Here is a 16,628-nt window from a genome sequence, read left to right on the forward strand (position 1 = left end):
AGAGTGCATAACTGAGCGCATGGCACTGATGCCAAGAGGGTAAAGACGACCCTTCTGCGGGCACATTAATCTGATAGGAGGTTGATTCGGTATTGATGCTTTAATAATGCAACGTTTGTGAAAGAACTCGATTAAAGAACTTGACTGAGTTCCCGTTTTGTGTGACCTCACTCATAGACAATAGGTTCTTCACAAAACCAGGAACATAATATACACATGTTACTTTTCTAACATCGCATGATGGTAGCTCAAGGTAGGCATTACCCTTTCCCTCAGTCATATAGGCGCTGTCATCTCAAAGAAGAACCTCCATTGGATGTTGGAGTGGGCTATAGTCATGTAGCCAAGAGCTAACTGTGGTCATGCTGTGGGTAGCCCCTATATCAAGATACCAGGTTTGAGGATCTGGTGGTGTGTGTCCAGTAGTCATGACCAGATGGAGAGTAGAGACATCATCCTCAGTACTAGAGTCATTCAACTCAGTAATGTTGACTTGATTGCGCCACCAAGAAGAGTTTCCGTGTAGTCTTTGTTTGGTGCGACATTTATGTTCCAAATGTCCTCGCCTCCTGCAGAAGTTACACACTAAGGCATGGTTATACGAGGGATTGTAGTCGTTCCCCCTATAGTTGGGATTGCTTCGCACATTGTGAGATGATGAACTGGGAGTCCTCACATCACCCATACGAGGGAGTGGCCAACTAAATGATAGTTGGAATTTCTTCACACATTGCGAGATGATGAACTAGGAGTCCTCACATCACCCATACGAGGGAGTGGCCAGTCAAATGATCGACTAGCACTAACACGAGGTCTATTCCTAGACCTATTAGGAAATCGTGATCCCCCAGCAGCCATGGCCATAGAGGTTTGTTACAGTTGGGGTAGACCTTGCCCTTAATCGGTCTTCTTGGTGTATAAGTGCGACTAGTTCAGCCACATTTACGGCAACATTATTGGAGTGAGTGTTAATCAAAGATTGTCAATCTTCTGGTAGGGCAGCAAGGAGGGTGGTAACTTGAATTTCCTCTAGAAGCTTGAGGTCTACAATCAACAAGTCATCGGATGGCTTTCTCCATGCATCAAGAAATGCCATTTAGTTTCAAATATCTGATAATACTTAGAATAAGAAGAGGAAGACGCAGCAGCCATGTTTGAGGAGAATTCTAGATCAACTCATAAGCAAAAGCATGTAGCAGTCTTGAGTTAGTGCGTGTGGGCCTTGGAAATCAGTGCCCTATATTGATATCCATTAGAAGAAATATGGACTTTGCATGGGCCTTGTAAGGAATCCTAATTTTTAGGTATTAAGGCTAATGTTGTGTAGGGTTAAGGGGACAAGGGCATTCAAGAAGTTAGTTTTGAGTAGACTTTTCTAGTCTTTTTTTAGACACATGTAGGATGTGGACCTAAGAGGTCACTTTCTCTCTCTAGCTTTTGGAAAGTGAAGGGAGTAAAGGGGGTGTGGCCACATCAGCAAAAACGTGGGTCACTAAGAGCCAAAATTTGACTTTTTTTCAAAAAAGTTATTTTTACTTATTTTTGACTTAAAACTCCCTCCCAACATATATACACATCAAAAAATCATTTTTTGACATTTTTTTAAACCTACAAACACTAGAAGTCCACATTTTAAAAGAAAAATCCCCAAAAAAGAAAAAAACCTTTGTTCTCTCCTCCTCCTTCCTCCTCTCTCCCTCTCCTCTCCCTCCCTACCCCCTTCTCTCCTCCTCCTCCCCTCTCTCTCCCTCTCCCCCCCTGCCCCCTTCTCTCCCCCCAATTTCCTCCCTCTCCCTCCCCCCTCTTTCTTTTCATTCTTTGCTTCCTCACGCAACAGCTGCCATGATGCTCACGGACATCACAAATCGTATGCCTCCACCACCATGTACTCCGCACAACAAAAGTGTACATATTGCTTGTCTGCGGTGTTTGCACTGAAAGCCGCACGTGAGGGTGAGTAGAGGTCATCCCAAGATCGTCATACTGTCGGTGAGACGAATGTGTATGGTTCTTCAATATCTTGGGAGGGGAGAAGTAGGATTGTTAGGCTATTGCAATTGGTTGTGTATGGGTGCAGGTGCTTCTTTGCATTCGTGGATGCACGAATGTCAAGCTCTTCAGCTCAAAACAGTGGCATTACAAGAAACAGTGGGTGCAGGTTAGAGAGGTCAAGTGTCACCACTTTTCCTCTAAAACAACCTTCTTTGTTACATCTTGCAGGTAGGTGCTTCAAATCCATCCTTATTAGAGGTGGGTAATCTCATCCTAATGTATATTTTAGGATTTTTTATTCCTAGTTGGATGGAAATACTTGCAAATTTGTACAACATATACTTAACAAGTGTCTTTATTATACAACTTAAAAATGTTGAATTCATACATATTTTTGTTTGAAGAACATGTCTCTAATGCGTCATGATACAAGGTGACCTCTTACTATGCTAGTTAAGTGGCGTTGTTTGCAAGAATGGTTCAAGGAACTGGCATAACATGAAGCTTTTATGGTCGAACAAAGCTCTCCTCAAGCAATGTGGCTCCCACTATACCAAAAATCACTATGCTAACATGGAGAGATCCCTAGTAGGACAATCCAATAGCTTTTCATCAGCAGCACACCCTTTCCTAACATGAGGGCACCCCCACCAAAGATATTTTTATATGATATGTCACCCCATGAGCATGCCATGTCATGGAATGGATGTAAGAACTATGACTGCACTACCCCTTGGAAGTTGTTCACAAATGTATGTTTATCAAAGTTAATGAGAAGAAGTTTGGACTTTTTTGTTTGTTGATGTGTAAGAGCACTCTTGGTCTACCATATTTTAGATTGTTTGATAAGTTAAATAAGATTTGTAGTCATTTAAAGTGTCAAATTTATTTATTTTGGTAAGATTGTACATGAGAAGACATGATAAAGTACAAGAGATCTTGACGGAATAAACCTCGATGAGATTCCCACTATGCACTTGTGACACCATACCTCTCCTTGAACCCTTTGACTTCTATCGTTGTGGGGAGTCCAAGGGAGGGCTATTTTCAAATTTTTAGCATAACTCTTTTTTGATGGAAATTTTGGTTATTCTAAAGTTTATACACAGTCTAGGAGTTCATTCTGATTGTTTTTCTTCAGTTTCAAATTTTGACCGAGTGCACTCCTTGGAAGCCACTTTTGAAGGTGTTAGGGCGAGATTTTGAGAAAGTTTTGTATGTAGGAAATACAGTCCTTAACACAATAAAAAACAATGGTTCTTTGAGTATTTTCAGATTCCATGGTTTTAATGCTCGTTGGAGCCTGTAGATTAAGAAAAAAGTAAAAAATGTATGTTTTACATCATTTTTAAATAAATTGTCAACTTGCACGTTGATTTTTGGAGAATGCGAGCAAGATATTATTTTTTCTCATCACATGATGGTCGAAGAACGCGATGAGATGAACAAATTCATGTGAGACAAGCCCAGACAGATTCGGAGCCGATTGAAATCTAGAAGCTGTTGAAAACAACCGAAAAGTTCAACACTTATAAAAAAAAAAAAAAAAAACTTAACACTTGAATCATGGCCATGCATAAAAAATATGCTCACACGGTGAAGGAGGTGCTTCAAAGCTATGGAAATTAGTATAAAATGCAAGCAATAGCGTTGGAGGCTATTCAAGAAGTTGTAGAGGCTCACATAATTTCAGATGACTTTGCAATGACAAAATGATTAAGAGTTGTGTCTACTGTCTCCATAGTGATTTGGCTTTTCGGTTTATCCATGTATTTTAAGTTAAGTGGTTCTGGCCATGAAGAGTTAAATTTAAATCAAATATTAACATTTTTGCCATCCTAAGGGGCAAACAAAGCTAGAAAATGCAAAAAAAAGGGTGGCCACAAGGGCGCGCAGATGAGCCATGTACCCTTTTTTTTGCATTTTCTAGCTTTGTTTGCCCCTTAGGATAGCGAAAATGTTAATAACTGATGAAACCAGATGTTTATGTAGCATGACACTAGATTTTTATATTGTCCAATGTGATTTGGCCTTTTGGTGCAGGGAACTAGTAAGTTGAGTTGAAGGAAGGCATAATGTGCTTGAAAAGTTAAATTTTACATTCATCTCACCTTTTCCAAGGTCCTAGAGTGCAACAATAGCCTAATTATGCAAAAAAAAGGGTGGCCACAAGGGTGCGCAGATGGCCCATCCAACAGTTTTGGATGGCTCACCTGCGCGCCCTTGTGGCCACCCTTTTTTTTGCATTATATGGTCTTGTCTGCCCCTTATAATAGCAAGAATGTTAATATTTGATGAAACCAGATGTTTATGCAGCATGAGACTAGATTTTTATACGGTCCAATGTGATTTTCCCTTTTGGTGCAGGGAACTGTTGAGATGTAGAGAGAAAGAGAGAGACACGAGACAAGAGACACACCATATACGCTCCCAAAGACTGATTCATATTGAGGACAAGATACAAATATATAGGTGAGACCAAGTTCAGTAGAGTGAGCCATATATAGCTCCAACACCCCCACTCAAACAAAGGTCTCTAGCTTTGGATGAAAAAACCCTTGGGGAGTTCAAGGGAAAAACCCAAGCCCCTATACAATGTGAAATATGAACCAGCGGTGCTGATGTGAAAGTGAATTGTGCATCTATGTACAAATATTCAAGTGACTTAGATATCACAAGGTGCAAATGTGGAGTGTGCATAGTGCATGGTACCTGAAAGATTACAATGTCATATGTACAAAGCTATTACAATAGAAAAGAAGCTAATCTAGAAAGAGTGAGGCCGAAGCAACTCCAAGCTCCGAGCGCAAGAGGATGAAACGTGACTCATTGAGGCCTTTGGTCAAAATGTCTGCAATCATCTGGTCACTTGGACAGTGTTCAACCATAATGGTTCCCTTGCGTACTTCATACCTGACATAATGATAATGGACAGCAATGTGCTTTGACTTATTATGTTGAACATAGTCTTTTGCAAGACTAATAGCACTTTGGTTGTCACACCGCAAGGGTGTGCTAGAAAGAGGAGAGTGACCAATATCAACCAGCATTTGTCGAAGCCAAATCAACTCACGAGCTGCAAGTGATGCCGCAACATATTCTGACTCAGTCGTAGAAACTGCAACACAACGTTGTTTCTTGCTGGTCCAAGAAACAAGACAACCATTTATAAAGAAGCAATTTCCACTAGTAGATCGCATAGATAAATGTGAGCTTGCCCAGTCTGCATCTGTGTAACCCAAAAGAGAAAGAGATTGCATAGAATCCGATGTGAGTTGTCGTCGATAGACTAAACCAAAATCTGTAGTGCCTTTCAAGTATTTCAATACACGCTTTGCAGCAGACCAATGCTTAAGAGAAGGACATGCAAGATGTTGTCCAAGATAGTTAGCAGCAAACAGAATATCAGGACGAGTGTTCATGCCAACAAACTGAAGACATCCAATCAAGTTAGCATAAGGTTGATTTGTGACAAGTTGATTGCCATTGTCAGAAGTATTCTTCGTAGAGCTCGCAAGACAAGGTGTGTTGGCTGAATGTGCAGATTCCATACCAAATTTTTGAATAGTATCTGCAATAAACTTTGACTGTCGAAGGAATAAAATACCTTTTGTACGGTTCCGTTGGATTTGAATGCCAAGACAAGAGTGAATCTCTCCAAGATCCACCATATCGAATGCAGAAGACAATAACTTTTTCACTTGCTGAAGAAATCCCAAATCATTGGAAACAAGGATGGTATCATCCACATAAAGAGCAAGAATCACAAAACTGCTACCTTGGCGTTTTATGTATAAGTTGGGGTCTGACGAGCAAGAGATGAATCCTTTAGAGGTGAGAAAAAGATCAAATTTTGTATACCAGGCTCGCGAAGCTTGTTTGAGACCATATAGTGCCTTATGGAGTTGAGCAACAAGGTCTTCTTTACCTGGAATAACAAACCCTTCTGGTTGTCCCATATAAATTTCCTCTTCCAAGTCACCATTAAGAAAAGCAGTTGGCACATCCATTTGATGAGCTTCTAAATCAAATTGAACAGCAAATGCCAATAAAACTCGAACACTTGTAATGCGAACAACTGGTGAAAAAGTCTCTTGATAATCAACACCAGCTACTTGGGAGTATCCTTTTGCAACTAAACGTGCCTTGAACTTGTCAAAAGATCCATCTGCTTTTACTTTTGTTTTATACACCCACTTACATTTAATAGCTGTACGACCAGGAGGTAATTCAGTTAGTATCCATGTACCTTTAGAGATAAGAGAATCGTACTCTGCTTCCATAGCCTCTTGCCATTGATCCTTTTGTGGTGAAGAGATAGCTTTATCATAAGTAACGGGATCTTCAGAAGTAGAAAAAGCATTATCAGCAATATCGTCATCATAAACATGACATGAGCCATGTTCAAAATCAATAGGCAGATCAACAAAAATATCAATATCATCATTGGCAACATTTGGAATGGATGGTTGTGAGGAGGAAAGTTGCTCTATAGGAAGAGTTTCATCTTTTGAAAGAAATGGAAAAGCCTGAAGCAATGATTTAGTATCATCAGAATCATCCATGGACCATGAACCTCCCATAAGCTGTTCGTTAAAAAGAGCATCACGATTCACAATTACTTTCTTGGAGGAAGGGTCATAGAATTTGTAGCCTTTGGAAGTGTCAGAATATCCAATAAAAATAACTTTAAGACCAGGAGCATCAAGCTTTGTTCGTGTTTCTTTGGGAACATGAATATAAGCAATACATCCAAAGGTTCGAAAATGAGATACAGAAGGAATGTCACCTGTCCATGCTGTGATGGGTATCTTACCAGAGGGTGCAGTAGTAGGAAGATGATTCTGAATAAATGTTGCTGTCAAAGTAGCTTCAGCCCAGAAAACATGAGATAAGCCAGAATGAATCAGCATACATCTTACAGCATTGAGAATAGTGCGACTCTTTCGTTCAGCAACACCATTTTGTTGAGGCGAATATGGAATAGTGTGTTCATGATGTATTCCACTGTCAGCACAGTAACTCACAAACTCTCGAGAAACATATTCGCCTCCATTGTCACTACGAAGCTTCTTAAGGCGACGACCAGTTTGAAGTTCCGCAGCCTTGTGGAATTGTTTGAAAACAGATAAGGCTTCAGATTTTTGTCTAAGTAGAAATACAGTCGTATACCTTGAGAAATCATCAATGAAAGTAATGAAGTAGCGATATTGTGATCTCGAAGAAGGTAGAGGTCCACATATATCAGTATGAACAAGATCCAATATGTCATGAGAATGAGTTGTATTTGAAAGAGGAAAGGGTTTACGATTGTGTTTCCCAAGAGCACAAAATTCACAAATTCCCATATGGAGATGGGCTTTAAGATCCATGCCATGAACAAGATCACGACGTTGAAGATCAAGGAGTTTTGAGAAATCAGCATGAACAAAACGGTGATGCCATACTTTGCAATCATGATCACCTGGAGTAGTGACAATATTTGCTACAGCATCGTTGAGAGAGAGTTCAAACAAATTACCGTTTCGAGGAGCAGTGGCTATAGTCTGTCCATCTTTCTCAATTTGGCATTTGGTATAATCAAATCCAACAAACAGACCAAGATCAACAAGTCTAACAACTGAAAGAAGATTACGTTGAAGATCTGGTATATGTAATACTCCTCGCAAAATTCGAGTGGAAGAAGATAAGGTACCAAGATATAAGTCTCCAATACCCTTTACTTGACAAGTAGTATCATCAGCAAGATAAACAACACGTTGAACTGACAGTGGATGATAGTTATGGAGCCACTTAGACTGATATGTCATATTTCCTATAGCACCAGAATCGACAATAAAAAGTGATCCATCACGTACATGAAGTATTCTGTCTGGAGCAACTGAACATAGGACGCAACTTGTTTCTGGTACAATGTTGTTTCGATGTTCAGTAGCATATGCTCTATTCCGATCTGTGCCGAATCGACGCTTATAGCACATATGAGTGGGATGATCAGATCGTCCACAATATTCACAAGAAGAAGAAGAAGAGTCTCTAGATAAACGTGGTTGTTTTGTGGTAATATTGTGTTCTTCATCATATTGACGTGCCCAACAATCATCTTCAGTATGGCCATTTCTGCTGCAGTAAGAACATTGCTTATTAGGAAATTTGAGACGAGAGAAAATATTACCGCGACGGCCACCTCTACGGTTTCCTCGTTGAAATGGACGCCTTCGAGCATAAAAAGCACGTTCCATCTGTTGTGACTCAGTCTCCTCTTGTGAAATCATAGCTGTATCGTGACCAACATTCCGACGTTCTTGACGTTGAGAGTATTCAATTAAAGACATGCAAGCTTGGTCGAAATCAAGACCATCTTTATTAGAGAGAATAGTAACAATGTTATCATAAGAAGAGTCCTTCACCGTATCAAGGAGAAGTGTAATCAGTTGCTTTTGTGGAACAGGATCACCGGCAACAGCAAGTTGATTAATAATAGATTTGAAAGACTCAATATGTCCCGTCATGGCAGTACCAACTTCATATTGTAACTTGTTAAGCAACCCTCTCAAATAAAGTATTTCTGTAACAGATTTCTTCTGAAAGTTTGCAATAAGGTACTTCCATACGTCATGGGAAGTAGGAAGCTCATACATATCAAGCAAAAGAGAATCAGTAAGAGCAGAAAGAATATACCAACGAGCTGCTTTATCACGTCGTTGCCAATCCGTATTGGCAACATTCCAATCTTCAAATATAGGTCCTTCAGTGATAAGCACGTTATCATTATCCGTATCAACAGGCTGAGGCAGACAAACACGATTTCCAAGAACAACATCGGAGAGTTCATCGCCTTCAAGAATTAACAACATCTTTGCTTTCCAGCCTGGAAACCCTTGACCTTGGAAAGGAGGAACAGAACGCTGGCCAGAAGGAAAGCCGTTGACGAGAATATTCATAGCCATATCTTGTTGCGAGAAGACGTATAAGATAAGATCGTAGAATCTGCACACCATATATGGTGAAGGCCGCAATCAAGAATGAGAGAGATATGAGTACTGCGTTCTGTCAACGATAAACGTAAGAAGGATGCTCAAGGAACGTCCAAAGATGTGAGAGACGTCACCCAAAAAAGGCAGGGTAAAGGAGACGTTAATAATAAACGAGTCCTCAAAATAGAGTGGCGTGAGACGCAAGATTGACGGCCACAATACGAATAGCAAAAAGCTAAATCTTCTCGAAAAAGTTAACGCCAAAATAAGAAAAACGATCGCGGACGCTTCACGAAGAAGTAGGATGAAGAAAGCTGCGTCAAGCTCTATTGCAGTAAAAACAACATAACTTTCTGCTGCGAACTCCGATTGACGCAAACCTAGAACTCAAATCGAAGAGCTCGAGGAGACGAACAAGTAGTGGATAAAAAAAAGCCATTGCGCTTTTCCCGTTTCTCCAAATTTTGAGCAGAACAGCAAGAAAAATTGAGATGAAGTTCAGGGTGTCATTAACAAGAAAACGTAATCAACGATTAGATTGATTATAAATAAACGCCACATAAAATACTAATCATATTCTTCTTAACACAAAACAACCACAGTTAACAAGAATCAACGCTCAAAAATAAAATTTGTAACAATTTTGAATCTTACATGCGAATCGCATACACATACTGTTGTCACCATGAATTGAATCGGCGCGTGATCGTTACCGCTCTGATACCATGTTGAGATGTAGAGAGAAAGAGAGAGACACGAGACAAGAGACACACCATATATGCTCCCAAAGACTGATTCATATTGAGGACAAGATACAAATATATAGGTGAGACCAAGTTCAGTAGAGTGAGCCATATATGCTCCCAAAGACTGATTCATATTGAGGACAAGATACAAATATATAGGTGAGACCAAGTTCAGTAGAGTGAGCCATATATAGCTCCAACAGGAACTAGTAAGTTGAGTTGAAGGAAGGCATAATGTGCTTGAAAAGTTCAATTTTAGGTTCATCTTATCTTTTCCAGGGTCCTGGAGTGCAGCAATAGCCTAATTATGCAAAAAAGGGATGGCCACAAGGGCCCACATATGGCCCATCCAGTAGTTTTGGATGGCTCACTACGCGCCCTTGTGGCCATCCCTTTTTTTGCATTATATGGCCTTATCTGCACCCCAGGATACCAATTTTTTTTAGATTAAGTGAAAGAAAATATTTATGCAACATGACATTACAAATTCCACTTCTTTTCACTCAGATGTAATTAGAGCTCCCCCCCCCCCTCCCTTTCTTTGTGTTCAAAGGTCCGGAACATTCACTATGTAAAATTTTCCTATATCACGTGCGTTCACTAGAATGGATTAAAAGTGCCCCTTATATGCCTTATCTACACATGTTTCTGCAACTTTACAAGAATATAAAATCCCTTCTTTTGAACACATGTGCTATGTTACATATACTTTAGTGAACTCCCCATGTCAACGGCCTCACAAATCCTGTGCACTAAACATTAAACACTAGAAATCGACCAAACAAGGAGCCAATTTTTACTTCCTTGTGTCCACCTAGTGTTCTTGAGAATGTTTTGGTTAAGCCATTTCTTTGGTATTTGAAACCACATGTGACCCCTATTGTTATAGTATCCAACCAAAGGTTTCTTGATTGGAAGTTTACATAGGCTCGAGTGGTACATATCTTCTATGTTAACAATGCATGTATCTATAATTTATGTTTAGAATTTCTCTATCCAAATGAGCTACATGGAAAAAATAAAATCCGGAATTTAACAGTTAAGCTCACAAGGTGATGGCTATTGGTATCATCTTTAGCAATACCAAAGAAATAGCTACCAATAGCTAATGAATAGGGATATTTAAGAAGATTTCATACCAAAAACATGTCAACACTACTCAAAAAGTTGGAAACTCAAAGGCTTTACAATATATGTATGATGAAACAAGAATCAATAATAAGTCACCCCTATATATAGACACCTCCATCTCAAGTGATCATTTCTCTAATCAAGCTTGACATATGTATAGTATGGAAGCAATAACATGTTGGAAAGTAAGAGTTTAGCTTTCTTAACTTGTGAAACATTGCTAATGATATATATTCAACATCCCCAAATGAGGATATCTTGACAAAGTTTACGATCCACTTCAATAAGAATAACCATTAATGATTAAACTAAAATCAAAATATTGCTTGAATTTCTTCAAGGTGGAGTGATTAAGACTTGCGACTTGAATCATCGTACATGCAAATCAAAATATCCATAAAAGTAAACTATATTTCTCAGATCTGTATGAAACTTCAGTAATCTAAATTAAATACTCTCACTCAATGCGACACCATTTAACAAAAAAACATATTTATATTGCATTTATAGAGGAATCCAGCCTCATGAAAAATAATTACAAATGGAGACAATGTTGTTGCTATTACGCTTCTCTTACAAGTATTTGTCTTCCTCATCTAGAGATTCATATACACTTGAGTATTTGTGTGCCTATGACACTAGGGAAGATAGTAGTACTATATGGATGGCTTCTATGAGAGCTCCTAGAGATTCCCTATTGGTTCAAGATTCTAAAAAACACCTACTATTCTTATCAAAATCTTTTAACATGGTAGTGAAAGGTTCCTCAAGGAACAAAAATAGAGTGATTTCCATCTCTGCACATGGTTGCTTGCTCATGTCCTCTTAAAACAAGTTGAATCTTAAGTAAAAAAAAGATTATGTGAGCACAAAGTTATAAAGTACAAAATGATATCATTCCAATTATCTAATGACAATTATAAAAAGAATAAATTACAAGAAAAATATTTGACGACTCTCCATAGATAACACAACTTACTTACATTGTGAGACTCAAATCACATGCTACACAACTATAGATGGCGCACCAAAGCCATCAACAAAATAGCACCACCAAGTGTTATGAGGTGTGAAGCCTAAGCACTGAAAGACATAAAGAGGTTAATTCTCTCCAGCATGATAAACTTAAAGATGGAGATGATGTTAAGCTCTGAATGTAAGCTACAAGGGTAGTTTTCTTACCATTCTATCTTTATGTTGGAAATGAACCCTTGCAATGCCCACGCGATATTCACACCTCCTATTGTTGTGGTATGCAACTCATGTGAGCTCATACTTTTGCCACCTTCGGGAGTAGAGGTTTCCATGTAGTGTGAGTGAATGAAAGTAAAAGGAGTAGAATCTTGTTTCATGTTGTAATAGAGGTGAGATAAGGGAGAGGAGCTAGCTTGGTGTGAAACTATGTGGTGGGCAAGGGGAAGAGATGGAGGAGGAGCTTGCTTGGTGCTACAATGGAGGTGGGAGAAAGCTAGCAGAGAGATAATGATGGACTATAGGGGGTGTATGTGGTTGTTGCAGCAATGGAGAGCTTGGAAAAGGGTTTGTAGAGAGAGAAAAACATTTTTTAGCTATAGAATACGTTTGGAAAGACTTTGGAGGGTGAAAATGATATTTTGATTTGTTTTTTTAAAAAATATTTTTTTTGGATTTTTTAGTGGACGTTTTTAACTTTTGAAGGTCAAAAATACTTTTTTGACCATGAAATAGGTTTGGGGACCTTTTAAGGAGGAAAAACTTGAAATTTGAAAATTTTTGAAAATTTGAAATTTTTAGTGTATTTTTAAATCCGGGCCAAAAGGTGGGGGAAAAGAGGTCAAAGTAGTCTCCCTCCCCCCCCCTTGGGACTATTTGACACCACTTTGTCAGGTGGGATCTATGGTCCAGCATCTTCGAACGATGTGGACCGTCCATTTATTCTCAAGAATAAAAGGATTCCGGCCAGTTGAGCCTCTACGACTCGAACCCACCACCTACACAGCCAGAGGCCACAACTCTCCCATTAAGCTATCGCGCGCCACTTGAAATGTAGGTGTGTACATAGAATCATATAGCGAAAATGACGGGGTGGAGATCACATGGTGTAAGGCTACCTTGTCCCCCTACTTTTTTGAGGGTATAGAGTGTGTCCACCACCCTCTTCCTATTGGCTGACCTCTAATTAACCTTAATCTCAAAGGGCCCCTAGAGGGTTCATATTTTTCCTAATGCATGTGAGCGCTTAAGATACAATTGATTAAAATATAATACACAGGTTCAATGAAAGAGAAGAAGTGCGCAGAGACAGATTTGCAACAGTTATGTCGATTGATTCATTTCTTAATGTTAGATAGGTGTTGTATGTTGCACCGTTACATTATGGTTGTGTCGATTCGATTCTCGACAACTGTTGTGTTATCTTTTTAACGCCAACAGTTGGTCTTTTCCCATCGTGAAGTTACAATGTCAAAATCAGTTCACACAATTTAGAGTCCGTTCGGGTTTGATTATGCAGCTAAACAAAAATGCTTATTGAGAATAATCCCTCCATAATTAGCAAGGAGCTGCCATTGCTGATCCTATGAAGCTCCCCATTGTGATCTCTGCTGTCGTGAAATTCCGTCGCAATTGGCATCCCCATGGACATCTCGCCCGCATGCTGCATATGAACCTCACGTTGACAAAACATGTTAAACATAGAGCCAAAAGGATTCTCACTAGTTTCAGCTGTGGCCATGGCATTGTAATCCAGGAAAGTAGACAAGGAGTGGCCATGTGCAGCTGTTGCAGTGACTTGAGGACTAACATATGAATAATGAGGGGAATTGATCTCCCACTGCATGATTTGCTGTGATATATTGCCGCCTGCTTCTTGTTGCTTTGACTTCACTACATTGCCTTCACCAGCTTGAATGGAAAAGTTCAGCTGTCTCTCAATAATATGTCTGCTGATCTGCATTTCTGAGATTGATAGTGTAGCTGCCATGGCCGCAGTTGCTTGTATGTCGCGAGGCGAGGACGAGATTGGGCATGGCAAAATATCGATGAGCTCTAGGAAATTGAGTACCGCCGCTTTACCCTTGAGACAGCGAGCCGCGACATCGTAGGCACGAGCTGCCATCTTAGCGGTCGGGTAAGAGCCTAGCCATATTCTGGTCTTCTTTTAGGGCTCCCGAATCTCCGAAACCCATTTTCCCCAGCTTCTCTTTCTGACTCCATGGTATGAAGCGCTCGGGTTGGGGGGGCAAGGGTGGCGCCATCATCGGCATCGTTGAGTAGGATTGACTGCGATCCGATTGACTGCGATCCGAACCAGGAAAATCAAGGTTGACACCAAGGGGCTCATTGGAATCCATGGCTTGCAGCAGAGTGAAGGAAAGATCAGGGCCAGAACATTAGTACTAGAGTGGCAAGGAGTAAGCACGTAGGAGTAAAATGTTCAATAAACATCTGCATTCAAAGGACGTGCATGCAGAAGCAGAGGATCTTGCATGCAAAAAGAAGAAGTGAGAATCATGAAGGACCTGCAAGAAAGGATTCTCTTTAGATTTATTATTAGTGTATTACGACGAGCTCTACTAATGATGATGATGATGAGCAAGAACTGAAAAAGCTAAAAATTAATGGTCCCATGCAATCACAGGCTCATTTTACTAGGAAATGGGAGCTTGGAAGGCGCTAGAGCAGAGACGCTAGCTGGATTAATTCTGTGCTTCGACTTTCCTGGCTTGTACCTCGCTTTTGCTGAAAGTAGTCCCCACTCTTCCCTGATGCGACCCGGCTGTTATACGTTAACACCCCTATCAAGTTATAGAATCTAGCCTCCTTTTCTCTCTCATCGCCATCACGCATTATGCTTTTTCGTGGGCTCTTTTTTTTTTTGTGTGTTGAAGTGGCACGTTTTTATATGTGGATGCGTTGAAGTGTTCCTTCCTATAGCCACACAACTTAGGGCATGGTCACGGGAGGCTTAGTTTTTCGTAAGCCTCGATCAGTGCTGACCATGGTAGGTACGGATCCGTAGAGGTTGACGGGCAGCAGTGGGTAGAGAGAGAGAGGTTGACGGGTAGCAGCAGGAGAGAGAACTCGGGCAGTGTGACCGGCAGCTATCCGGAATAGTTTTGAAACTATGCCTAAAAAGGTATAATTACAAAAGTGAGCCGGTGAAAACCTGCAAAAGGCTGCTTTGTCAGAGCGCTGGTCGAGCTGTGTTCCTCGAAACTAAGCCTCGCGTGACCATAGCCTTATGCCTTCTCCTTTGCCTCCTACAACCCCACTAAGGGCCTGTTTCCACATACAATATGACTCACAAAAACGGGCCATTGAAGACCATCGATGGTTTTAAATGTCCAACCCTTAAATTGGACTTCACGCCACGCGTGAACATCTTCATGCTCTTAGTTGATGGGTTCTCTCTCTCTGCTAGTCATTTTTGGCCATTGGTGGCCATTAGTGGAAAAATGAACTCTACATGTGGCTAAACCATGTGACCACTAGTGCCCCCTACTGTGCACATTTGCCGCTCCATGTGAATAAGCACCAAGAAGTTAGGCCCCATGCCCACTATGGGGTAACATTGAAAAGGCACTTGTGCGCAATTTGATGTGAATGTGTAGCGATCATTTTGCACTCTTACGAACTTCGATGCAGGCGAGTAGAAGGATCGTCTTTGTGTGATAGCTTTGTAGCATCATGTTAACAATGTACATTTGTTAATTTTACAAACTGCATACTAGTGGATGCACATAATGTGGAAGATGCAAAAACCAAAATTTGTAAAGGCAACAAATATGCCTATGTCTTAATGCATGCAAAATATGATTCAAAATTCAAGCATCAACATTTATAGGACCATGATGAGAGTTGATTGAGGTATGAGGGACTCTGGCTCTCATAACCTGGCTACTTTGAGAAGGCCTTCTACATAGGGAAGGTCTTTGCTAACATGTCATGGACCCAAAAACTTCTTATCAGCTCAGTCGCACTCTATGCAAGCCGAGGTAGTAAGAAGAGCTCATGCACGGGGGTCACTTACAAGAAATCACCAATCAAATTCGAAGAGACAACAAAGGGTTGAGAATTTCAATAGTGCCAATGATGTTGATAGAGCTAATGAGGTCAAGAGTGAAGGTGTTAGCCCTTCACTTGAGAAGAATCTCTAAGCCAAGGAAAAGGTAGATGTGTTGCCTAATGAACGCCTCTAGGGACGTGAGTGTAATGGCGGAGAAACAGCAATAGCCTATTAGGTCAGGTAACACCCCCTTTTTCTTAAAAAATTTACAGATTTTTTTTCCAAAATACAAATAAATCTCCTTTTTGTTGATTTTCAACAATTCTGCCTAATAAAATAACCTCTTATTTTAAACTCGTGTGCAATGCTCACATTTTTGTGGGGTGATCCCCCCCACCCCCACCCCCCCCAAACCAAACCAGGAAGCCCCAAGGAGAAGAGAGAGTTCTCCAAAAACAAAAAAAGAAGAACTTCCTTACATAAAAGTAGAAAACCCAATAGAGTCCTTTTTTTTTTTGCAAGTTGACAACCACATAACCAGTTCATAGACCAGGCGTTTTACAGGGAAGCCTGTAAACCCAATACAAAGAGACATAAAATCGAGCGAGAAAACACAGGATGCCACCACGATCGGCCCTCTCACACCGAGCCGGAGATGTCCAAGAAAGCTAGCAGTACCAAAAAAGCATAGATAGATAACCATCACCTGGTCAAAGGTGCCACCAGAGGAACAGTCGGTTGCTACCCAAAAGTCACTCCATCCTCGATTAGCAACCGAAGCACAGGTAGAATACC

General features: G+C 40.4%; 1 protein-coding gene and 1 pseudogene across 1 annotated transcript; both read right to left on the bottom strand.

The window, feature by feature from the left end:
- Nucleotides 1-295: 295 nt before the first annotated feature.
- Nucleotides 296-1,096, bottom strand: LOC147430241 (uncharacterized; annotated as a pseudogene).
- A 12,123-nt stretch (nucleotides 1,097-13,219) lies between these two features.
- On the bottom strand, nucleotides 13,220-13,958 carry LOC147430242 (uncharacterized). Its single transcript, XM_086495917.1, has one exon. It carries the CDS (start codon nucleotides 13,941-13,943, stop codon nucleotides 13,338-13,340), a length of 606 nt encoding a protein of 201 aa, XP_086352043.1. The 5' UTR covers nucleotides 13,944-13,958; the 3' UTR covers nucleotides 13,220-13,337.
- Nucleotides 13,959-16,628: the final 2,670 nt, after the last annotated feature.

The sequence above is a fragment of the Adiantum capillus-veneris genome, chromosome 22, assembly GCF_014529385.1.
Source record: "Adiantum capillus-veneris isolate H3 chromosome 22, ASM1452938v2, whole genome shotgun sequence".
NCBI lineage: Eukaryota > Viridiplantae > Streptophyta > Polypodiopsida > Polypodiales > Pteridaceae > Adiantum > Adiantum capillus-veneris.

What these genes read in the sequence shown, in the direction of transcription:
- LOC147430242 (XM_086495917.1), bottom strand. Translation starts at nt 13,943, where the DNA reads ATGGCAGCTCGTGCCTACGATGTCGCGGCTCGCTGTCTCAAGGGTAAA.